At 45.2% G+C, this 27,027-nt stretch overlaps 1 protein-coding gene across 3 annotated transcripts in view; it reads right to left on the bottom strand.

Moving 5' to 3' along the window:
* ADGRD2 (adhesion G protein-coupled receptor D2) overlaps positions 1-27,027 on the bottom strand; it is a 611,421-nt gene that overhangs the window by 358,759 nt on the left and 225,635 nt on the right. For all 3 annotated transcript variants that reach the window (XM_063936865.1, XM_063936864.1, XM_063936863.1), the window contains exon 24: positions 12,855-12,913. In XM_063936865.1, coding sequence (XP_063792935.1) covers positions 12,855-12,913 — 59 coding nt within the window. The remainder of the gene's footprint in view (positions 1-12,854; positions 12,914-27,027) is intronic.

The raw sequence follows: 27,027 nt of genomic DNA, 5'->3' as shown, positions 1-27,027 counted from the left end.
CATAGATACACATACCTCTTTCACTTACACAAACCTCTTTCAATTAAACAGACACACACATGCCTCTTTCAATTACACACACACACACATGCATCTTTCACTTACACACACACGCCTTTCACTTACACACACGCATCTTTCACTTACACACACATGCATGTCTTTTACTTACACACACTTACATGCCTCTCACGTAAACCCACACTCACATGCCTCTTTCACTTACACACATATGCATCTTTCAATTACACACACACAATTACACACACACGCCTTTTTCAATTACACACACACACACACACAATTACACACACACATGCCTCTTTCACTTAAACAGACACACCCATGCCTCTTTCAATTACACACACACAATTACACACACACACACACACACACATACCACGCCTCATTCAATTACACACACACACACTCACATGCCTTTCACTTACACACTTACATGCCTTTCACTTACATACACACACGCCTATTTCAATTACACACAAACACAGTTACACACCCACAATTACACACACATGCCTCTTTCAATTAAACAGACACACACATGCCTCTTTCAACTACACACACAATTACACACACACACCACGCCTCATTTAATTACCCACACAATTACACACACACACACACACACACACACACACAATTACACACACACACCTCATTTAATTACACACACAATTACACACACACTTACACACAATTACACACACCACGCCTCATTTAATTACACACACACACACACACACACACACACACACACACGTCTTTTTCACTTAAACACACAACTTTCGTTAAAACACACAGACACACACACACCTCCCTTAAAATTATCAACACACATAAACAGTCAGTGTTGCCAATATTTATTAAAGATACCCCCAGTAATCAACCCCATACACACACATACACCACACACACACACCACACACAGTGCAGCAGCATGAGGCAGGTGGTGCCAGTGCCTACCTTCGGCTAGCAGCAGGATGGAGGAAGAGAGAGCTATAGACGGCCAGCTCTTCTGGAAGTGCCTGTGATCAGCTGTGCGCTGGAGCTCCCCCTAGCTGCAGCCAGCTGCCAGCTCGTCTCTGTGGATACGAGGAGGCAGCTGCTGCAGCCGTGTCACGACACTGACACCGATCCTCCATCCACATTTGGCAGAGCGGCGATTGATTGTCGGGCAGTGGGAGGCAATGGAGGACAGGTGCCCCCTTGAGGTCAGGAGCCCGGCGGCAGCCGACTCCACTGCCTCCCACAGTTCCGCCACTGCGTGGTGGGTCTTTCATGCCCCAGTCTGACACTGATTATGGCAATCAAAGTGAATCTGCTGCTGCAACTACTTTATGTGTTCCAAACCATGCCAGTAAACGTGCCTGAATACATACTGGCTTAGTGACATACTTCCTAGATGTCAGATTACTACTTGGCATCTCACTTGAATTAGGTTCTTATTTGGGTGTGGTACAGAAGATAAACATTAAAAAGATAGACAATCATTAGGTCTACACCATAAGGTCGAAAGTCAAAAGGTCGACTTGGTCAAAAGGTCGACAGGGTCAAATGGGTGACACACAAAAAATTGTTTTTATTTGTGTGTTTTTAAAAAAAAATAACCAAATTTGTTGAAATGCTTTGGGCTTGGTGGCTCGCTCCGCTTTGCTCACCAAAAGGTAGTCATTTGTGACATGTATAGTAAATGCAGCAAAAGTTGTAAAAACATGAAAAAACCCTATAATAAATAAAGGTCAACCATATGTCGACAATATGTGTGTCGACCTTTTTCAGGTCGACCTTTTGACCCTGTCATCCTTTTTCATGTTGATCTTTTGACCCTGTCGACTTTTTGACCCTGTCAACCTGCTGACTGTCGACCTTTTGCCCCTGTCAACCTTTTGACTGTCAATCCTGTGGTAGTGACCAATTGACTGTCGACCTTTTAACTGTCTACCTATCAACCACCTCCCAGCTTATTTGCCAATAAACACAAATGATGGTATATTGACTTAGAAACAAGCTTTTGTGAAGTGCTCTCTTAGGGGAAATGTATCAAAGCATAGACAGAGATAAAATGAAGACAGATAAGTACCTACTGTATCAATAAGCTCCAGGCATTTTTCAAATACCGCCTGTAAAATGTTACTTTAGAGCTGATTGGTTGATACTTTATCTCCCTCTCTACTTTATCGCTTTCCAAGCTTTGATACATCTCCTATCTTGAATACTTGGAAATGCTTTTAAAAATAGACCTTGTTTAGTCTTCACATTCGGTTATCAGTTACTCATGTCCCAATAGTATTTCAAGATCAATACTTTTCCTTCACCCTTTTTTACTCTTTTGGTCAAATCTGAATTTCCTCCTGGACATCCTCCAACAAACTTTATCATCTGGTTTAATAAAGGTTCCAGATTGGAGGTAGATGTCATAAAAAAGATGTCTGCTCATTATTAGGCACATAGTAACCTTCCAAAGGCTAAAGTTTTTGAATATTTCCAGGGTAGACATTTTATCAAATCCCTTCCAAAAATGTTGACATCACAAGATCATTGACATTGTTTAGATTGATTGGCTACCTAAAACCCCAAACAAGAAATATGATATGTATACTTCTAAACCATTACTAATGGCAAATTTACCCTCTAGTCTTAAAAGATGATACTAACTGGCAAGCGATTTTGGTTGAATTTGCCAAAGCAAAACTCTTAGAAAGCCTTTAGAGAAAGAAGTTCAAACACCTTATAAGGTATAGCGGCGTCTACTATACAGTAGATAGTACCTAAAACCCACTAAATTAAAACAGAAATATGGTTTGCTCTCCACCCCCTCCCTGTTGGAGAGTTGGTAGAGAAATACAGCCATGTTCAGCAGACTTTTTCCAGAAACTATACATTTTGACCCAACTTTTTCCCTCTACTAATAGTGGAACAAGACAAACACATGAATAATATGGCCATCCAGATACTTCACACAGTCATACCTGTTAAACAATCACTGTAAAATCAGGTACTTAGCAAGGGTCCAGTATGATTTACCGACGGACACAATACCGACGGTCATAATTCCGACAGCTATTGACCTACAGTCAAAATATCGGTTTGGACAAAATACCAGCATTCATTATGCCAACATGTTGAAAATGCCGACATAGTCAGAATACCGACATTTAAAATGCCAACATGTCAAAATACAGACATGTCTTTTTTTCTTTTGTCAATGTCGACATACATAGAAACATAGAATTTGTCGGCAGATAAGAACCACTTGGCTCATCTAGTCTGCCCCTTTTTTTTATCTCTAACCTTAATTGATCCTTATTTCTTTGTAAGGATATCCTTATGTCTATCCCATGCATGTTTAAATTGCTCTACTGTCTTAGCCTCTACCACCTTTGATGGGAGGCTATTCCACTTGTCCACTACCCTTTCTGTGAAGTAATTTTTCCGCAAATTTCCCCTGAACCTTCCCCCCTCCAGTCTCAGTGCATGTCCTCGTGTCCTATTGCTTCTCTTCATTTGGAGAATGTTTCCCTCCTGGACTTTGTTAAAACCCTTGATATAATTGAAAGTTTCTATCATGTCCCCCCTTTCCCTTCTCTGCTCCAAACTATACTGTCAGGTCCGGGTGTTTTTGTGAATCCGTTAACCCGGAACCAGCCACAGGTGTAGGTGCTGGGCTATGAAGAAAGCAGGGAGGACGAAGAAAGTTCCGATTCATATATTTATTCAAAATAACAATTCAGTAAAGGGTTAACTGACAAGTTGTTAATCATCATATTATACTGAAGTATTGCAGGAATAATATGCAAGAGAAAACTCAAAAATAAATAAAAGAAATGTTCATGGAAACATATGCAAAACAAGCTGATGAATAAATGTTGGATTGTCCAAATATAAACAAGCTTTGATGCTGAACTGCAGAATGTGATTAACTGGATAATGCAGACATGAAGAGATAACTGTAAGGATTTGCAATGGAGTTTTGAGAGTTAACTGAGAGACTGTGAAGAATTATCCTTGTTATGACAACATAGCAAATATAAACAAGCTTTGATGCTGAACTGCAGATTGTGTTTAACTGGTTAATGCAGACATGGAGAATTAACTGTAAGAATTGGCAATGGAGTTTTGAGAGTTAACTGAGAGACTGTGATGAATTATCCTTGTTATGACAACATAGCAAATATAAACAAGCTTTGATGCTGAACTGCAGATTGTGTTTAACTGGTTAATGCAGACATGGAGAATTAACTAAGAATTGGCAATGGAGTTTTGAGAGTTAACTGAGAGACTGTGATGAATTATCCTTGTAATGACAACATAGCAAATAAAAGTACTGAATTGGGTTACTTGCGGGTTCCGGAGATCACTGTGAAACTGTAGTAGAAGACAAGGTGATGAATGGGTTAAATGCAGAGTTGAACAAACGAACAGCTGAGAGAAACGGAATCCTCCAGACTTTGAATGATAGGCAGACTGACAAGGTAACCTCATGCAGGACACTGGGAATCCAACTATTTCCAATAGGAGTGCAATTAACTGACAGCACAGCGGAGAGCCGGTGGATCTTTCAGCAGTGAAGGCTGCAGACGGACCTCTGGGAACGGAGGCGATATCTGGACCACGGGAATCACACAGGAATGCACGGAGAGAGCTCAGAGCTAGAGCACAGCTTTGATACAACAAAGCACTGGCCCAGAGTAACATAATCCCAGCCTACTTAAAGGCAGCACAAGCACGGGATTGGCTTACACCTGCCCACAGGTGTTTTCACAAGTGCTCTGTATTAGCTATTTGGTCTCCAACATGGCCACCTCCTATACAGCAGACACACCGCAGTGCCTTAGGCCATTTGGTCCCCGCACTCACAGTTCCCAGACTCTGCATTACCTGTGCCATTGATCACGCCGTGTCCCCACACGGGCGCACAGCACCGCGAGCAACCGCACTGGCAACGGATGAACCCCAGAACCCGCAAAGGTGAGAGACCGGTTCGTGACAGTACCCCCTCTTCTACGGGTGGTCTCCGAACACCTTTGAACCTTGTCAGGATTTTTGGAGAAGTATTTCTGTACCAGACTTGGAGCTTGAACATCTTCAGAGAAAACCCAGGATCTCTCCTCCGGACCGTAACCCTTCCAGTCGACCAGAAACTGTAAACGTCCATATCGGAAACGTAAATCCACAATCTCTTTAACTTCAAATTCCTCATTCTGCAAAGAGTGAACTTTAGGAGATTTGGACTGGGTAGTACGGAACTTATTGAGAATCAAAGGCTTCAGTAAAGATGTATGAAAGGCGTTAGGAATTCTCAAAGACGGTGGCAACTTGACTTTGTATGACACAGGGTTGAGTACCTTTACAATGGGAAATGGACCAATGAACTTGGGAGCAAATTTCTTAGAAGGAACTTTGAACTTGAGATTGCGCGTAGAAATCCAAACTTGGTCTCCCACTTTGTAATTCGGTACAGTTTTACGTTTTCTATCTACAAAAGATTTATAACGAGCGAAAGTTTTGACCAAGGACTTACGTACACAACTTCAGATGCTAGATAGACGTTGAAGCTCTTGATCTGCTGCTGGAACCTCTAGGGCTGGCAATGGATGAAACCCTGGTGGAGAACTTCTTGGACTCTTATGTTGGGCACATTTAGGACATGCTGCTATAAACTCTTGGACATCGGCTTTGAGACGTGGCCACCAATAAGACTGTTGAATAAATTTGAGAGTCTTTAGAACCCCAGGATGACCCATGAAGGAAGAGGAGTGAGCCCAGGTAAGCAGCCGTTTTCGAAGACTTGTGGCGACAAAGGTCTTGCCAGGCGGAGGAACTGGAGAGGTTCGAGTCATTAAAAAGGACGTAGGATTCACAATGGCTTGATTCGTGGTAGCATCATTTAATTCAGAAGAAGCAAAGGACCGGGAAAGGGCATCTGCCTTTTTGTTCTGAGACCCTGGACGATAGGTGAGTTTGAAATCAAATCGTGAGAAGAAAAGCGCCCATCGAGCTTGTCGTGGATTCAAACACTGAGCTGACTGCAGATACAGAAGATTCTTATGATCAGTATAAACTGTAATGCGATGTTGAGCTCCTTCTAGAAGGTATCTCCACTCCTCAAATGCCAACTTGATGGCAAGTAACTCTTGCTCACCGATTGCATAATTACGTTCTGCCGGGAGGAACTTACGGGAGAAATATCCGCAGGGATGGACCTTTTTCATCTTCAAAGTCTTGTGACAACACAGCTCCTACTGCTTCTGTAGATGCATGCACCTCTAGTAGAAAGGGACGATTCAAATCAGGCTGTCGAAGAATGGGGGCTGACACAAAGGCTTGCTTTAAATCAGAGAAGGCTTTGATTGCTTCAGAAGACCAGTTCGTAGGATTTGCTCCCTTGCGAGTTAGGGCTGTGATAGGAGCAGCTAACGTAGAATAATTCTTAATGAATCTCCTATAGAAATTAGCAAAGCCAAGAAATCGCTGAATCCCCTTGAGAGTTGTAGGAGTGGACCAATCCCGGAAAGCTCGCGTCTCTGGGATGGATAGCGGATGAATTTGTCCCCTAGGAGGGGTCTTGCCCGGAACCAGGACGACTGGGCAGTCCCATTCACGATGAGGAGGTAGATCGGAAAGGCTAATTGACCGAAGAGGTACAATTGTAGCTACACAGTCCTTGGTACAAGATTTACCCCATGAAAGGACTTCCATGGTTTGCCAATTAAGTTGAGGATTATGTTTCTGCAGCCAAGGTAAACCAAGTATCACATCTTGAGAGGCTTTGGGAATCACGTAGAAGGAGAGGTATTCGGAATGGAGCTCACCAACTTTCATCTTGAGACATACGGTTCGATGAGTAATTATACCATCTGGAATTCGACTTCCATCCACTGCTGTAACGGCAACTGCTGCTTCCAGAGGCATGGTTTGAACTTTAGACCGTATGACAAAGGCTGAGGAGATGAAGTTCTCGGCTGCCCCGGAATCTAGGAGAGCTGAAACTTTCACTGTAGAACTTGGAACTTCTAATTGAATAGACAAGGTCGGCTCTTTCCCAGAACGTGATTCTAAAGTAACTCCTAGCTTAACCTCTCTTGAATAAGCTAGGAGGCGAGAGTTTCCCGGTCGGAGTTTGCAGAATTTAACTAAATGTTCGGAAGACCCACAGTACATGCAGAGGTTACCCTGTCGACGACGAAGTCGTTCCTCCTCTGTGAGGCGAGAGCGCCCAATCTGCATAGGTTCTTCAGTCATTACTAGAGACTGTGATGAAGAATCTTGTCGAGGTCTAGGATGATCACGTGGACTGGATCGCTCTGCCCTGGATTTCTCTAAACATCGCTCCCTGTAGCGTAGGTCAAGTTTGTTACAGAGAGAAATCAATTCATCCAGTTTAATTGGCACATCCCGGATAGTTAAATCATCCTTGATTCTTTCTGAAAGTCCATTCCAAAACGCGGCGATCAGGGCCTCCTCATTCCAGTTTAACTCTGAAGACAACGTGCGAAACTGAATAATATATTGACTGACAGGACGTAAACCTTGACGTAGACGGAGAATCTCCAAGGATGCTGAGGTGGTCCTGCCTGGTTCGTCAAAGATTCTCCGGAAGGAAGATACGAACTCTTTGTAATTAGAGAGGATAGGATCACCTCTCTCCCATAATGGTGATGCCCACTCCAGAGCCTGACCGGAGAGGAGGGCAATAATATATGCAACCTTAGAACGAGCTGATGGGAAACTGGCAGACATCAGTTCAAACTGGATCTCGCATTGATTCAGGAATCCTCTGCAAAGTTTTGGAGTTCCGTCAAACTTACTCGGAGAGGGTAACTGCAAGCGGGACGTAGGCAGCGTCACAGGAGAAGCTGTAGTGGTAACTGGGACATCCGGGGTTAGAATCTGGACTTGGGACGTTTTAATAGCCGTATGAAGAGTCTCTAAACGGTCTGCCATAGTTTGCATAAACTGCACTATTTGTGTCTGTATAGACTCCTGGTTTTCCAGACGGGAAAGGATATCTGACGTAGCACCGCCTCCTGCGAATTGGTCACTTGACGGATCCATGTGGCCAGTGCTTACTGTCAGGTCCGGGTGTTTTTGTGAATCCGTTAACCCGGAACCAACCACAGGTGTAGGTGCTGGGCTATGAAGAAAGCAGGGAGGACGAAGAAAGTTCCGATTCATATATTTATTCAAAATAACAATTCAGTAAAGGGTTAACTGACAAGTTGTTAATCATCATATTATACTGAAGTATTGCAGGAATAATATGCAAGAGAAAACTCAAAAATAAATAAAAGAAATGTTCATGGAAACATATGCAAAACAAGCTGATGAATAAATGTTGGATTGTCCAAATATAAACAAGCTTTGATGCTGAACTGCAGAATGTGATTAACTGGATAATGCAGACATGAAGAGATAACTGTAAGGATTTGCAATGGAGTTTTGAGAGTTAACTGAGAGACTGTGAAGAATTATCCTTGTTATGACAACATAGCAAATATAAACAAGCTTTGATGCTGAACTGCAGATTGTGTTTAACTGGTTAATGCAGACATGGAGAATTAACTGTAAGAATTGGCAATGGAGTTTTGAGAGTTAACTGAGAGACTGTGATGAATTATCCTTGTTATGACAACATAGCAAATATAAACAAGCTTTGATGCTGAACTGCAGATTGTGTTTAACTGGTTAATGCAGACATGGAGAATTAACTGTAAGAATTGGCAATGGAGTTTTGAGAGTTAACTGAGAGACTGTGATGAATTATCCTTGTAATGACAACATAGCAAATAAAAGTACTGAATTGGGTTACTTGCGGGTTCCGGAGATCACTGTGAAACTGTAGTAGAAGACAAGGTGATGAATGGGTTAAATGCAGAGTTGAACAAACGAACAGCTGAGAGAAACGGAATCCTCCAGACTTTGAATGATAGGCAGACTGACAAGGTAACCTCATGCAGGACACTGGGAATCCAACTATTTCCAATAGGAGTGCAATTAACTGACAGCACAGCGGAGAGCCGGTGGATCTTTCAGCAGTGAAGGATGCAGACGGACCTCTGGGAACGGAGGCGATATCTGGACCACGGGAATCACACAGGAATGCACGGAGAGAGCTCAGAGCTAGAGCACAGCTTTGATACAACAAAGCACTGGCCCAGAGTAACATAATCCCAGCCTACTTAAAGGCAGCACAAGCACGGGATTGGCTTACACCTGCCCACAGGTGTTTTCACAAGTGCTCTGTATTAGCTATTTGGTCTCCAACATGGCCACCTCCTATACAGCAGACACACCGCAGTGCCTTAGGCCATTTGGTCCCCGCACTCACAGTTCCCAGACTCTGCATTACCTGTGCCATTGATCACGCCGTGTCCCCACACGGGCGCACAGCACCGCGAGCAACCGCACTGGCAACGGATGAACCCCAGAACCCGCAAAGGTGAGAGACCGGTTCGTGACATATACATATTGAGATTTCTTAGTCTTTCTGGGTATGTTTTGTGATGTAGGCCATGCACCATTTTAGTTGCCCTTCTTTGTACAGTTTCCTTTTGAAGATATGGCCTCCAGAATTGAACACAGTATTCTAGATGAGGCCGTACCAATGACCTATACAGTGGCATTATTACTTCTTTCTTTCTGCTGCTGATTCCTCTCCCAATGCAGCCAAGCATCTGACTAGCCTTCCTCATTGCTTTGTTACATTGCTTACCTGCCTTTAAGTCATCTGAAATAGTGACTCCTAGATCCCTTTCCTCCTCAGTAGTTTCCAGTATAGTGCCATTAATACTATTTTTAGCCTTTGGATTTTTGAGACCCAAGTGCATGATTTTGCATTTTTTGGCATTAAACTGTAATTGCCACACTCTTGACCATTCCTCTAGTCTACCTAGGTCCTCAATCATTTGTTTTTGTGTCATCTGCAAAAAGGCACACTTTCCCTTTAATGCCATTTGCAGTGTCACCAATAAAGATATTAAAAAGCACTGGTCCAAGTACAGATCCCTGGGGTACTCCACTGGTAACATTTCCCTCCTGTGAATGCCCTCTATTTACCACAACTCTCTGTTTTCTATCCTTCAACCAAGATCTTATCCATTCAATAATCCTAATATCCAATCCCAAACTTTCGAGTTTATTTAGCAGTCTGCGATGTGGAACAGTGTCAAAAGCCTTACTAAAGTCTAGATAAGCTATATCCATGGCTCCACCTTTATCCATCACTTTAGTCACACAGTCAAAATAGTCAATAAGATTTGTTTGACATGATCTCCCCCCAGTGAATCCATGCTGTTTGGGATCCTGTAAATTGACGGATTTAAGATAATCTACAACTCTTTCTTTTAAGAGTGTTTCCATCAATTTCCCTACTACTGATGTAAGACTCACTGGTCTGTAGTTGTTTGCCTCTTCCTTGCTTTCACTTTTGTGCAGTGGGACTACGTTTGCTCTTTTCCAGTCCTCTGGAATTACTCCTGTAGCTAATGACTGGTTGAATAATTCTGTCAATGGTGCTACCAGCACCTCTTTAAGTTCTTTTAGTATCCTTGGATGTATCCCATCTGGCCCCATAGATTTGTCCACTTTCAGCTTTGAGAGTTCTGTTAGGACCTTCTCCTCTGTAAATGTACTGGTGTCATTTTCCTGAATATCCCTGAAACTTAACTGTGGCCCCTTCCCCTCTCTTTCAGTAGTAAATACTGAGCAAAAATAATTATTAAGATGAGCTGCTATTAAATTGTCTCCCTTAACAAGACTCCCAGTGTCTGTCTTTAGTTTTATTATTCCGCCTTTTGTTTTTCTTCTTTCGCTTATATACCTAAAAAACGTTTTGCCTCCTTTACCCACTGACTGGGCCATTTTCTCCTCAGCTTGTGCCTTTGCACATCTGATTACCTTCTTAGTATCCTTCTGTCTAACAAGATATATCTCTTTGTCTTCATTATTTTGTGTCTGCTTATATTTCCTAAAAGCCATCTTTTTTGCTTTCACAATATTTGCTACTTCTTTTGCAGACCACACTGGCTTCCTTTTCCTTGTGTTTTTCCTAACACTTTTGATACAAAGGTCTGTTGCCTTTAATATTGCACATTTTAATGTTTCCCACCTCTCCTGCACGGCTTCCAAGTTCCTCCACTCTACCAAAGAATCGCTTACACATTTTCCCATCCCTACAAAATCAGCCTTCCTAAAATCCAACACCTTTGTTTTTGTATGGGATGAGTCAGTCTCCGTCTTTATGCTGAACCATACTGCTTGATGTTCACTGGATCCCAGGTTTTCACCCACTTTTACGTCCGATATTCTGTCTCCATTTGTAAGTATTAAGTCTAATATAGCGTCTTTCCGAGTGGGCTCCCTCACCAATTGGTGGAGGGATGCTCCCTGAAGGGAATTTAAAATGTCCCTACAACTAGTGGAACTAGCAACAGACACTTCCCAGTTTACATCAGGAAGATTAAAGTCTCCCATGATTATTACCTCTCCTTTTAATGCCATTTTAGTTATGTCCTGCAATAGGTACTTGTCGAGTTCCTCTTCCTGACCTGGTGGCCTGTATATCACGCCAATACGAATACTCGACTTTTCCCCTGTTTCTATGGTCACCCAAAGGGCCTCAGTTTTTTCTTCAATACTTTGTATTAATGTAGTATTTATGCATTTTTTTACATACATTGCTACCCCTCCTCCGATTTTTCCAATTCTGTCCTTCCTAAATAAAGTATATCCCGGTATAGCTATGTCCCAGTCATGATTTTCATTGTACCATGACTCTGTAATTGCCACAATGTCTACATCATCCCTTGCCATTATTGCAATTAGTTCTGGGATTTTATTTCCTAACCTCCTAGCATTTGCACACATAGCTTTTAGAGTTTTGTTTGTGCTTTTCCTGTTCCTAGCTATGTTCTTCTCTCTGCCTATTTTTATTTGGTTTTGATCTGAACATCAAACAAAACATAGGTCGACATGGACACCGTCTAAGTGTACGCGTCCCCTTACATAGCTATTATTACCCCCGTCCAGGTCCGCTGGGATGGTAAAGTATGAACAAGTCTGTTTTGGGGCAAAAATTCCTTAAAAACTCATGTCGGCATTTTGACATGTCTGCATTTTAAATGTCGGTATTCTGACTGCGTCACCATTTTGAACATGTCAGCATAATGAATGTCGGCATTTTGACTGACGATAAATGAACTGCTACCCCTTAGCAGTTATGGAGAAATTTTTTACATACTAAAGTAATAAATGTCCTGGGAGCAGGGGTAGACGTGCACCTAGAAAGGAACTTGCGGACTATGCAGACAAATTAGCGCAGAAGGAGCTCATGATGTAGTGCAGATTGGTCTTTTGAGAATTACCTTTCATTGCATTGCACACAAAGAAGAAATATGGACAACACTATTGACACACATAAAATACAAGTGGGTGTTGCTGTGCCCCATTACTATACAAATTCATGGAGCTGTGTGTGCTAGCAGATCAGTAATAGCATACAAACAGCCACAGTCATAGCCCTAGTACAGGCCTCGCCAACCTGTGGCTCTCCAGCTGTTGTAAAACTACAAGTCCCATCATGCTTTGCCACAGTTTTGCGATTAGGGAATGCTAAAACTGTGGCAGGGCATGCTGGGGTGTGTAGTTTCACAACATCTGGAGAGCCACAGTTTGGCCAGGCCTGCCCTAGTATGATGCATACATGGACAACCTTATTGTTTCCAAAACAAGCAATACACCAGTATGTAACCTCCTTGTAAGGGTAACAGAGTGCTGCTGTGCAATTATTTCTAGTCCTGGCATTATCTCATACACAAAGAATTAAAACTACTCACTGTGTTGTCCGTTGGAAATATGGAATATATATTTACAGGGTGTTTGACAACTACGTTTCCTGAAAAATAGAACAGGACATAAAATTATTAAGTTATTGCACATCACTGCCACTCTGCACATTGATTTGTGCCCATCTACAGTAAAAATATGGAATATTTTGAGCACGACTGAGATAGTGATATATTTGCTTTCTCATACTTCCCAAGATTCCAAGATCCTGGGTCGGGACATTCGCGAGGCGTAGCCGTGCGCAACCCGAAAAGGGAGCTTAGTGAGAGGGGCGTGACCGAGCATCACGGACCCGTTTTCCCGGGATTTCGGGGGCGTGCCCAGCACTCCCCGAGCAGCTGGGCAGCACCCTGCTCCCCTCCCAGCATTGAATACGCGCACGGCATCTATTCAGGAGATCACTCGCCGCTTTACAGAGCAGAGCAGCGGGTGAGCAAAAGCCTCCCCCAACTCCCCCCCCCCCCCCCGCCCGCGGGACACTGCAACCCTTGGGAGGGACAGCGGGACAGTGGACGAATAGCGGGACTGTCCCGCTGAAATCAGGACAGTTGGGAGGTATGGCTTTCTGATGGTTCCATGTACACAAACTTTGTTTAATGCACAACATTATATATATGATATACAATACACAATACTACTGGCCCCATACATTTTGAATATGGGAGACTCAACCTGTATACCATAAACTACGCCCCACAGTACATACTATCCCATCTCACACACATGGTAAGGTCATTTCTTAAGTCTATCATTAATTGGCATAACAATGTATTGGTCTACATTTCTGCAACTTCGGAAGTCCATACATTTTTTTGTCAATAAAAATTAAGAGCCCATAAAGTAACAAATACCAATTAAATTAATTACTACATGTTCTGTCCTTCAACTACTGTAAGTTTCATTTGCCAATTAAGAATATAAATTGAGTGGTATCAAATCTTCTAAAGAGTGGAGAAGTGGACAAATAAAGAAGCTGCCCATAGCAACCAATCAGCTTCTACGTATCATTTTATAGAATGTACTTGGTAAATGCTTGCTTGAAGCTGTTTGTTATAGAGAACATCTCCACTGGTTAGAAGAGTTTTATAAGTATCCCCCAGCGTCATGGCTTGAAGAGCACACCAGGGGAATGCAATGGTAGGGGCCCATTGTGGAGGAGTTACCAGCCACTGGGTGAGTGAGGTCATCAACAGGAGGACATCCCACAAAGCAGTTTCTGAAACTCCATTACAGTCCTGGTTTTAAGGATATCATTGCATAAATCAAACTTACTGAGGTACTTATTAAGTCACCTGTGCTTAAGCATGGCTATCCTTAAAACCAGGATTGTGATGGCAGAGGTTGGCAAACTCTGCCACAAAGGACACAGCACAATATAGTTTCAGATACAGCATTGTTGTGCAAAATGCGCTGCACCACAAAACAAAATATACACACCAAGGTAAACACACAGTCCTAACAGTAGTCTAACTTATATTTGGCTAGTCAAGCTGGTGAAAGATATTACTATCCTGACACTAGTAAGAGACTATAGGGGAGTGGATTTGGCCTGTGTGCAGCTTGTAGGTTACATATATAATATCTATAATAAATGTAACCAATAATTACGTGACGGGGCGGTACGGCGTACCGGTAAGAAATTCCCAGCCGGTACGCCGGGCTTTCCACCATACCTACATCCCGCTGGCTGCTATGTAAGGGGAGGAGAGCGCAGCACAGTGATATCCAGTCTCCGCTCCGGCGGCTGTTGTGGCGGGCGGTGATCTCAATTAGGTACCGGTTTGCTATCCAATCAGAGCTCGCGGACTGGCAGCCGCGGCTTCTGATTGGCTGCCGGTCCGCGAGCTCTGTTTGGCTAATGATCCGGCACCTCATTTGAGATACCCGCCGCCGGAGCTGCGGAGACCGGACTTCACGAGCATTGAGGGGCAGGAGAGGCGCTGCGCTCTCCTCCCCTCACACAGCACAAACAAAAGCAGCTGTGAGCGGGGGGGGGGGCACTCTGGGGCAGTGTATATCTGGCACTGTGGGGCAATGTATATCTGGCACTGTGGGGGCATTTGTGTATCTGGCACTGTGGGGGCAATGTGTATCTTGCACTGTGGGGCATTTGTGTATCTGGCACTGTGGGGGCATTTGTGTATCTGACACTGTGGGGCAATGTGTATCTGGCACTGTGGGGCAATGTGTATCTGGCGCTGTGGGGGCATTTGTGTATCTGGCACTGTGGGGGCATTTGTGTATCTGACACTGTGGGGGCATTTGTGTATCTGACACTGTGGGGGCATTTGTGTATCTGACACTGTGGGGGCATTTATGTATCTGGCACTCTGGGGCAATGTATATCTGGCACTGTGTGGCAACGTGTATCTGGCACTATTGGGGTCATATGTGTATCTGCCCCCACCCCCCAATATGTGTATCACGCCCCTATTTTCATTGACAATGCGCACACAGTACTTAGAAGAAATTGTTTCTACTTGCACCACTGCTTATAATTAAGACAGAACTAATTACAAGTTTATGGTACACTAATAACTAAGGGCAAAAAATATTAAATGATACAGATGGGAAACAGTTATGCATACCTCCCAACATTTGGGGATTCATAAGCAGGACTCCAGCGCATGCGCGTCTGAAAGTGGGCGTGGCCCAAATTAAAGGGGCGTGGCCTTGTCACTAAAGGGGCATGGCCAGCACTCTGTGAGCTGCTGGCATGTCCTCTCTCCCTCTGTTTTCGCTGAATAGACGCTGTGCGCATGCACACAGCGTCTATTCACCTCTGCTGTGCTAAGCATGGCAGCGATGACAGGAGCCTCCCAACTGCCCCACCTTCACCGCGGGACACTGCGGCCGGCAAGTGGGACAGTCCAAAAAAAATGGGACTGTCCTGCGAAAATTGGGACAGTTGGGAGGTATGGTTATGTCATATATGCAGTCATATGAAACACTAGGTGATTCATCGCGCCCTACGGGCGCTCTTCACACCATCGTAAGGCGCTATGCCCCCTTAACCCCCGCACGACTTTGTGGTGTTTAATAGTTGTAATAACGAGTTTTATGGTAAGAACTTACCTTTGTTAAAACTCTTTCTGCGAGGTACACTGGGCTCCACAAGGATAGACATAGGGGTGTAGAGTAGGATCTTGATCCGAATCACCAATAGGCTCAAAAGCTTTGACCTTCTTCCCAAGATGCATAGCGCCGCCTCCTATATCACCCCGCCTCCGTGCACAGGAGCTCAGTTTTGTTAACCAGCCCAATGCAGTAGCAAGTAAAAGAGACGACAACTGCCAGTTGCCACAAACACCACACTCTCCCGACAAGAGAAGTGTCAGCGGCTAATGCCATACCAACCCAAAGAAGCTAAGTGCGTCAGGGTGGGCGCCTTGTGGAGCCCAGTGTACCTCGCAGAAAGAGTTTTAACAAAGGTAACTTCTTACCATAGAACTCGTTTTCTGCTGCGGGGTACACTGGGCTCCACAAGGATAGACATAGGGGATGTCCAAAAGCAGTTCCTTATGGGAGGGGACGCACTGTAGCGGGCACAAGAACCCTGCGTCCAAAGGAAGCAACCTGGGAAGCGGCAGTATTGAAGGCATAGAACCTTATGAACGTGTTCACAGAGGACCACGTAGCCACCTTGCACAATTGTTCAAGGGTCGCACCACGTTGGGCCGCCCAAGAAGATCCAACAGACCGAGTACAATGGGCCATAATGTGATTAGGAGCAGAGAGACCAGCCTTCACATAAGCATGTGCAATCACCATTCTAATCCAGCTGGCCAGAGTTTGCTTGTGAGCAGGCCAGCCCCGTTTGAGAAACCCAAACACAACAAAAAGAGAATCAGATTTCCTAATAGGAGCAGTTCTCTTCACATAGATACGGAGAGCCCGTACCACATCCAAAGACCGCTCTTTGGGAGACAGATCAGGAGAAACAAGTGCCAGAACTACAATCTCCTGATTAAGGTGGAACGAAGAAACCACCTTAGGTAGATAGCCGTGACAAGTCCTAAGAACCGCCCGGTCACGGTGAAATATCAGATATGGGGAACTACAGGACAAGGCACCCAAATCCGACACTCTTCTAGCTGAAACAATAGCCAGCAGAAACACCACCTTAAGGGAAAGCCACTTAAGGTCAGCTGAACCAAGAGGTTCAAACCACGACAAGTCCCAAGGAGCCACAAGCGAGACAGGGAGGTTGGATATGCAACACGCCCTGAGTAAAGGTATGCACATCAGGTAAGGTCGCAATTTTTCTCTGAAACCACACCGACAAGGCAGATATTTGAACCTTGAGGGAGGCCAGACGCAGGCCTAAGTCCAGGCCCTGCTGAAGAAAAGCCAACAACTTGGCTATAATAAACTTGGAAGCGTCATAATCGTTAGATGCGCACCAAACAAAGTAAGAATGCCAGACCCTATAGTAAATCCGAGCCGAAGCCGGTTTCCGGGCCCGCAAAATAGTTTGAATGGCCGCATCAGAAAACCCCTTAGCCCTTAAGACGGAAGCTTCAAGAGCCACGCCGTCAAAGACAGCCGGGCTAGGTCCTGGTAGACACAGGGGCCCTGAACGAGGAGGTCTGGGCGTTGTGGAAGTAAAATTGGACGCTCTGACGATAGGCCTTGCAGGTCTGAGAACCAGTGCCGTCTGGGCCACGCTGGAGCTATGAGAAGCAGAATTCCTTTTTCTTGCTTGAACTTCCGAATTACCCTGGGCAGGAATGACACCGGAGGGAACACGTACGGCAGCCGAAACCTCCACGGTACCGCCAGTGCATCCACGAATGCTGCTTGAGAATCCCTTGTCCTTGCTCCGAAGACCGGAACTTTGTGATTGTGTCGAGACGCCATCAGATCTACGTCTGGAAGGCCCCACCTTTCCACTATGAGTTGAAACACTTCTGGATGGAGGCCCCACTCGCCGGCATGCACGTCCTGACGACTGAGAAAGTCCACTTCCCAATTCAGGACTCCCGGAATGAATATGGCCGATATGGCCGGTAGATGGCGTTCTGCCCACTGTAGAATCCGTGAGACTTCCTTTATTGCCAAACGGCTTCGAGTGCCGCCTTGATGATTTATGTAAGCCACTGTGATGGCATTGTCCGACTGTACTTGAACAGGACGGTTCTGAATTAAATGCTGGGCCAGGTTCAACGCATTGAAGACCGCCCGCAATTCCAGAATGTTGATCGAGAGGAGAGATTCCTCCTTGGTCCACCGACCCTGAAGGGAGTGTTGCTCTAGCACCGCGCCCCAACCTCTTAGACTGGCATCTGTCGTCAACAGGACCCAGTTGGATATCCAGAAGGGACGACCCCTGCACAATTGTTGGTCCCAGAGCCACCAGTGTAGCGACAGACAGACCTCCGGAGTCAAGAAGATCATTTGAGATCTGAACTGGTGAGGCAGGCCGTCCCACTTGGCTAGAATCAGCCTCTGGAGGGGGCGAGAATGGAATTGAGCATACTCCACCATGTCGAATGCTGATACCATTAGGCCCAGCACCTGCATTGCCAAATGTATCGACACTTGCGGACGAGAAAGGAAGCAACGAATCCTGTCCTGAATCTTCAGGACTTTCTCCTGAGACAAGAACAACCTCTGGTTGTGAGTGTCCAACAATGCTCCCAGGTGAACCATGCTCTGAGCAGGGACCAGAGAGGATTTCTTCCAGTTGATGAGCCACCCGTGGGCTTGTAGAAACCGGACCGTCATATCCAGATGACGCAGGAGAAGATCTGGGGAATTTGCCAGGATTAACAAGTCGTCCAGATACGGCAGTATCCTGACCCCTTGACAGCGGAGTACCGTCAACACCGCCATAACTTTGGTGAAGACTCGCGGAGCCGTTGTTAAACCAAAAGGTAACGCCCGAAACTAGTAATGTAGGTTGCCAATAGCGAACCTCAGGTATTGTTGATGTGACACTGCTATAGGAATATGCAGGTAAGCATCCTGTATATCCAGGGAGACCATGTAGTCCCCAGGTTCCAAGGCCAGAACTATAGAGTGAAGGGTTTCCATACGGAACTTGGAAACCTTCACAAACCTGTTCAATGCCTTGAGGTTGAGAATGGGCCCGGAGGACCCATTCGGTTTCGGGACTAGAAACAGCGGAGAATAGTAACCCCGGCCCCTCTGAGCAAGAGGCACCTGTACTACGACTCCTGTATCCAGGAGGGTCTGTACCACCGAGTGTAGAGTTTTTGCCTTTGTCTGGTCCAAAGGTACGTCTGTCTGGCAAAATCGATGAGGGGTCGGTATTTGAAGGCTATGGCGTAACCTCGAGTGACGACTTTGTTATGCACACCAGTGCCAGCAGGAATGTACTGGTGTCTGAACGGTGAGGGATGCAAAACAAATGAACTCACAGACAGACTGGGGAATATGACATTACATACACAGAAGGTGATAGGGTAACAAAATAAACACAAAGTGAACAGAGAAGCCCAAAGGCTAAGAAACTGGGTGTCTCCCTAGTATTAGGAAAGCTCAGATGGAAAGAAGCGAGATGTAGTGATTTAATACGTAGAGAACCCGAAATGCTGTTGCTAAGGGCAACGTGGGGGCAGTCAGGGCTGAAAGGGAGTACCTCCAGGGTTTTTCTAGAGTCCAGATCCACAGACCAGGATCTCAGCCACAATATCCGTCGAGCCAGGACTGACGTAGTAGAGGCCTTGGCTGCTAGGATACCGGCATCAGAAGCCGCCTCTTTAATATATCGAGAAGCTGTGACAATATATGACAAACATTGTCTAGCATGGTCAGAAGAGATTTCAGCTTCTAACTCCAAGGCCCATGCTTCAATAGCCTCTGCAGCCCATGTAGCTGCAATAGTGGGCCCTTGTGCAGCACCCGTGAGGGTGTAAATCGCTTTCAGACAACCCTCCACACGTTTATCCGTAGGCTCTTTTAGAGACGTGACGGTAGTGACAGGTAGAGCTGAGGAAACCACCATCCTAGCCACATGTGAGTCTACTGGAGGAGGCGTTTCCCAATTTTTAGACAGCTCTGGCGCGAGGGGATAGCGAGCCAGCATCTTCTTTTGAGGCACAAACTTCGTACCCAGGTTTTCCCAGGGTTCCTGACGTATATCCACTAGGTGGTCAGAGTGAGGTAAAACTTGCTTAACCACCTTCTGACGCTTGAACCTATCTGGTTTCTTAGGAGGGACGGATGGCTCGGGATCATCCGTAATCTGCAGAATTAACTTAATAGCCTCCAAAAGATCAGGAACATCCACATGTGAACTACCCTCTCCATCAGCCGTATCTGAGTCAGAACCTGAGGGGTCAGTAAATGTGCTGTCTTCATCAGACGAGGTGTCAGTGACAGCAGTGGATTGTGAGGAGATAAGCGCTCGTTTAGAGGACCTCTTGGACTTAGGCGAGCATTGGTCAGACTTTTTAGTAGTCAAGGATTGGTTCAACTTCTTCATTTGAGCAGATAAATCGTCCGCCCACGGCGGGTTAGCTGCAGGGACCACATACAGTTGTACTTGCATTGGGGGTCCCATAGGGGGAGTTAGTTTATGAACTAGCGTATGCAGAAGCATGGAAAAAGCGGCCCACGGTGGGTCAGTATGTGCCTCCGTTGCCACAGTCCCACTGGGGGGCAAGGAGCCCCCAGAACCAGAGCCCACAGCTGCTATTTTCTCCTCATATGGCCCCGTGGCGTCAGCAACACCGGCAGTGTGTTCAGCCCCAGAACCGTTACCCTCAGAAGCAGACATGATATAACTTGCAGTATGAGGTAACACAGTACAATTATCAGCAGCACTATACCTCTGAACCCAAACCCCTGCGCAGTGTAGTCAGCACTAGCAGAGATAAAGGAGAGCTATGGTGACTAAATCACAGAGAAAAATACGTAATACAGTATATCTTTGTGAAAATCCTATATTAGATAACACCTGACGCACCAAGCCCCCTCAGATTATGGAATATAGGGATAGCAGGTTGAGTGAAAGACACGAAATGGACACCACTCAGCTATCAAATGCACACACAGAAAGTCACAGTTTGTACAATGCAGAGGTTATTACTGACAATAATACTGCACTGGACTAGCTTAAACAGCTATATAACAATAGATATAACAGTACACAGTAAGAACTGGATGTATATCACAGGGTAATTGTACTATAAAACCCTGACTAAGTGCACTCTTTCTTAACTATCACTGTCTAAAAAGGCAGGTAGAATACTTAAGTGGCATGTAAAGGCACAGCGCTGAAAACCAGGCGGCTTTACATAGGAGGATTTGCCCAAGCAGTCCCAGGAACAGTGAACTGAGGTATAATGGCGCCGCAGACACTGACAGGGAGTGAGGAAAAGACAGATATGCAGCTCCAGGGCGGGAACACTAAGCCTTATCCCCTCTGCTGGCAAAACCACCGGGTACTGTGGGCAATATAAGAAATGGTTTAGAGAGAAAACCTGACTTGCGCCCATGACCTGGTGATCTAGTGGGATCGCCTGTACTGCCACAGTGTCCACCACCAGCGCGCTCGGCCCGCTTCCCACTGACCGCGTCGGATCGCGATAAAGACCGGGTCCCGCAAGCGGGACCCACTTACCACCTCCTGAAGCGCGGCCACGCGATCCTGGAGAGCCCCAGCTGTGTGTGTCTAACGTGAAGAAAACCGGAGCCTCCGCTGTAGGTACCCAGCAGCCAGGGCTTGGGAGTGTACAGCGCCGCTGGGGAGAGCTGGAGCTGCAGCAGGCAATGTCTACTGACATCCAGCACAATCTGTGCCTCTGCTGCAGCCCTTGTAGTCTTCTTTATTCCTCAGAAAAAGCTTTTTCTAGAGCTGCTGTGAGCAGCTCTTCCTGTCACATGCTTGCACTGCAAGCACCAACTACAAACTGAGCTCCTGTGCACGGTGGCGGGGTGATATAGGAGGCGGCGCTATGCATCTTGGGAAGAAGGTCAAAGCTCTTGAGAGTGTTGGTGCTTCGGATCAAGATCCTACTCTACACCCTTATGTCTATCCTTGTGGAGCCCAGTGTACCCCGCAGCAGAAATATGGAGTATTACCTGGAGTGGAGTAGGCGGATGTGGGAGGTTGGCCTGAGGTGCAGGGAGTGGTGGGGTTGGGGGGTGGGGGCAGGTATGGTGGTCCCTTGGTTGCTGGAGGGGCTTGTGAGGCACAGCGGGTGTTGAATGGGCGGGTGCGCTGTTGCAGCGGGTGGGGTAGGGGGTCCGGAGGAGCTGTGGGTGTAGGAGGGTTTCTTGAGTTGGTGTGGCGGTGACAATGCTAAATTCTTTTGTCGTATAAACAACCCTTAATGAAGTCTAAGAACACTGTACGCTGTTTACTTAAGAAGTACCGTAAGGGTACGCTAGTTGCGTAACGATCGCTCAGCCGAAGGCGAGACGCTCAAGCGTCACGTTCGCTCACGGCCCAGTGATCACAGGACAGCACGTTATTGGCTATGACTAGAGTAATGATTCGCTATGGCGTAGCGGACGCTCGAGACCACGAGGAGATCACCAACGGCGCAGACGCTCACAACGCTATACCTTTATGTCTAAACCTTTTATCAATGAAATACACAGAATACCTTAATGTGAATACAGGGTGTAAGTGCAACCTTGTGTAACCTGACTAATTACAAAGCTGCTTGAGCGTCACCGACGCTCAAGTGAACACTTAAAACTATAGGAAATACACAGATACTGGTTTAGGGTCCAAAGCCTATTAACTGTATTATATCTAATATACTTGTAAAAGAGAATAACAGTACAAGTGATACACTACAATATAACAGATACTTCCTAACCAAAATACGATACTATCTAATACGATACAATACTAGTCTAGGGGAGATGTGAGAGAAAAGAGAAGGGAGAGAGAGAGAGAGAAATGGAGAGAGATGAGAGAAATTGACTCACAGTAAGACAATGATTACGGAGAGAAACTTACGCACAAAGGGTATGATCGCATGCGCCTCGATATCCAGCTCCCGATTATCAGCAAGAAAACCGTTGATGAGAGAAGTGAAGTTGGATATGGTCGGCCTGCCTATTTATGCCCCACACACAATGCAATCTCATAGTCCCTACAATCCCACTGTCCATTGGACGAAGGAATTCGGCCCTGCATCATAACAAAAGGTCATAGGTTGATTCATACAGGTGGGCTGTGACGATTTCCAACAGCTCAGGTGGGTGGGAAACTGGGTTTCCCGCCGCATACCTGAGTATGAGTAAATAATAGAAATGGACATAAACTTCTTATGTCCATAACTATCCGCACGAGCGATTAATACGCTCCAAACCAACACCGGAATATTGTTAATTAAATACTCTTCCGATGGGTACCAAACACTGCTGTATGACTCCTGTTAGACCCTTCGTACAATACAAAGAGGGATTCCTCCGTTCAGGGACATTCTATATTAACCAAACTTTCAGAAACTATCAAAGGGATCATGATCTTTAAACTACGTTAATTGTGGAAATATGTAACGATTGGGTCGCACGCTACGACTACATACTCCTTACCGTAAATACGCATACCGATGCGAGCGGGTGCACGCATCAGCGGGTATGCGCTATCACGGGAAAGCGCACGCATGCGCAGCGCGGACCAGTGTGAGGTGCAAATATGGCAGTGTGCATAGAGATATTTTTCTGACTTTGACAGTCCACCCTTTGGCAGTCAACAATAACTGCCACTTCCTGAAAACATTTTAAAAAGAGAAAAATATATGTCAGGGGTTAATTCATTTCCATGGTTGGGTAAGGGAGGAGAGAGGAGTAGGTGGGAAGAGGGTATGACCTAGTGAGATAGCAGAAGCATGTGTGTATGAGTCCATGTTTGGGGGGTCATGTATCATCGTGCCGTACGTGTTGTAAATCAAGCTTCGAGGTATTGCGAAGTATACATTTGAATTCCTTCTTATCCCGTGGTACGGGTCTGTGGATGGGCTGTCAAACTCTACCGAGCTCTTTTCGGCTGTGGTTGTAACAAAAATGGGGAAGCACATTTTAGTTGATGATACATGGATGGGGGAATATGTGATTGCTGATATCTGTGCCTGTATTCCCTATACTATGTGTGTCATTACCTGAGGGTTGTAGAAATGAAGAAAAGACATAATTACGGTAAATGCGGTGGTATTCTATGTCAGGGAAATGTACATCTGTTGTTGAAGTTTTGTTCGGTATCTGTTGAGAGTCGTCTTCTTTGCGCTGTATTGCTCCTTGGGCATGAGCAAATAGCTTTGTCAGTGCCATCAGATTTACAAAAATGTTGGGCTAGCGTGAGTTTAAAAATACTAGGGAAACTGGGGATCCATGGCAAAGTTCATCAAGTGTCCATATCATAGGTTGTCAAAACTTCATCTTTGGTGCTTGTCTGTTGTCTGTATAGTGTCTCGTCAACTTCCTCGTCCAAGGGGGTCTTTGTACCTTGGTGAAAAGCAGAAAAACAGGTGAAAGAAACGGACCTTATAATCGCATTTTCATCACATCATGGTTTCTATCATTGGGTCATAAATCAAATCCAGGTTAATTACAGTTTCCTCACTCCTCAAACTCATCACTCTTGTACTTTGCTTGCACCTCATTAAAGCCTGCCCGCATCTAAATATCAATCCAATAGATATAACAACACCTAAAATACATAGGAGAAACTTTCCAACATCCATTATGACTCCTTGAGCCCAGTCTCCTAAACCGGAGAACCAATTTCGCGGGTTCAACCATGACACCCAACTAGTCAGCTCATTACCTACAGCAGCAAGGGTGAGATTGTGTTTTCGGCGAAATTCCCACTTTAATTGGAGAATATCGTCCATCTTTTGGTCTATGACCTCTACCGGATCCTCGGTGCTATTTGTGATATACGTGCAACACTTTATACCGTACTGTGTTGCCAATGTAACACAATATCCGCCTGTTACTGCTGTAAGATAATTAAGAACCATCCTATGCTGAACTAGTTCTGTTTTATAAGCTTGAAGTTCTCTTCCAGTGTATCTAAACGTGTCATCATACATTTCAGTGATATTATCTAACAAATTGGCGAGTGCGGAAATGTATCTATAATTCATCACTCCTCGAGCGGTGCGAGTGAAATCTAACGCTACCAGAACCTGAATCCCGGTGGATTCATGGATCAGGTCAGAGGCCGGATGCTCCAACCTTTCTGACAGTTGTCTTTTAACTCGGTGCTCGTAATGAGTGTGAGTATAAGGAGCTTGGGCACCACGGTGTATGTCCTTCATTTTGTCATGTGTTACAGTCATCACTTCAGGCAATACTTTTCCAATATAACACAATCCTTCAGAGTTTGGGGCAAGCCACTTGTACGCCTTTCTCCCGCATATGAAATATGCATCATCGGGGAGAACATATGGGACGGAGAAGGACATTACCATATTACACACCTTCCAGGTGAACTCTCCTGACCCTAGTTCTTCCATCTGCTTAATGCACGTATCAGTTTGTACGATATGTGCACAGTATCCTGGTGATACTTCTCCAACTCTAGTAATCCTATTTCCTAAGGTATATCGATACCGGAAAGATTTTCCTCTACTGGCTATGTGGCGTACAAGCTCTGTATCTGTAGGCATTCTATCTGCTCTGTGTGAAAAGGTCATGGTAAGGTTGCTCCATGACACTTCCCAATTTCCCGGCTTTCTGGGATTGGAGATGTTGAAACATAACAGGGACCTATCCACATGGTATTGGTGGAGCTTCAAACTAGGAGGGCTGGAGATATTAAACCTCCGGTCCACCGGTCTCCCACCACTTAGCTCAAGTACCTCCCCTAACGTTAAAGGAAATGGTACTAGCCCTGATTTGCTATGACCCTGAGGTACTTGAGAGCATACCCAACAATCTGTTTGGTTTAATACGTTACCCACTAAGGAGTGATAGTCACTCAATGGATGCCGGTCCATATGGATATTAAAACTGGATTGGCATTTCTTTATGCACCCATCCTCAATCAAATTGTCACAGAGCCTACAGATACAGTTTTCTTCAGCTAACAATCCATCACAATTTCTTCTATCGGATCGTTTTCTGATACTCGCCTTTGCTTGTTGGTTTGGTTGATCTTGGAAAACTACGCCTCCATCATCATAGTCGGAACCCATTCCAGAACCTCTCTCGACCTCTATGGTACTCTCGCCGGAACAGACTGCTCTGGTCAACATCATGGTTAACATCAAAATCCGGATCACAGTCTCTTGGGGCAAGTCCATCTTTGAGGAGGAAATAGAGAAGAATGAGAAGGGGGAAAAAGAAATGTTTTGGGGGAAGGGATGGGAAGTGGAGGAAAACAATAAAAGGGAATGGGGAGTCGACAGCTGCTTTCGGTCTTCACGGCTCAGGTGCCGCCTCAGTCCTCCTGGAACAGACACTCCAGTGATACAACCTCTACCGTCTGTTCCTTATCACGGGACTTCTCTGGATCAGCAACCTTTTTGCAGTGGGATGAATGGACCCAAGTCTCTCTCTCAGCAACCTTCAATGCTGTGGTGCTAGTCAATAAGACCTGGTATGGTCCTTCCCATCTATCAATAAGACAACCTGAGCGTAGAAAATTTCTTATCATTACATAATCCCCAGGTTCAATGTCATGACAATTACTATCTGGTAAATCAGGAATCACCAACTTCAGATTATCATTTTGATTCCTCAACTGCTTACTCATGTTAATCAAGTATTTTACAGTTACTTCATTGTTACATTTCAAATCATCCTGAGGGTTAATCATGACATGCGGTTGTCGACCAAACAGAATCTCAAAAGGGGACAGGTTAAGAGGGGACCTGGGAGTGGTTCTGATGCTATACAAAACAATGGGTAAAGCTTCTGGCCACGTCAATCCTGTCTCTGCCATTACTTTACTCAATTTATTTTTAATAGTGCTGTTCACTCTTTCGACCTTCGCACTCGCCTGTGGACGGTACGGAGTGTGCAGCTTGCTATCAATACCCATTAATTTACACATTCCTTGAAAGACATCACCGGTAAAATGGGTACCCCTATCACTTTCAATGATTCTAGGGATACCATATCTACATACAAATTCCTGCACAATTTTCTTAGCTGTAAACATAGCGGTATTTGTAGCTGCTGGAAATGCTTCGACCCAATTCGAGAAAACATCTATACAAACAAGTACAT

This window comes from Pseudophryne corroboree, chromosome 8 (assembly GCF_028390025.1).
Source record: "Pseudophryne corroboree isolate aPseCor3 chromosome 8, aPseCor3.hap2, whole genome shotgun sequence".
NCBI lineage: Eukaryota > Metazoa > Chordata > Amphibia > Anura > Myobatrachidae > Pseudophryne > Pseudophryne corroboree.
Note: the sequence above shows the minus strand (reverse complement) of the source record. Positions and strands in the feature narration are given on the sequence as shown.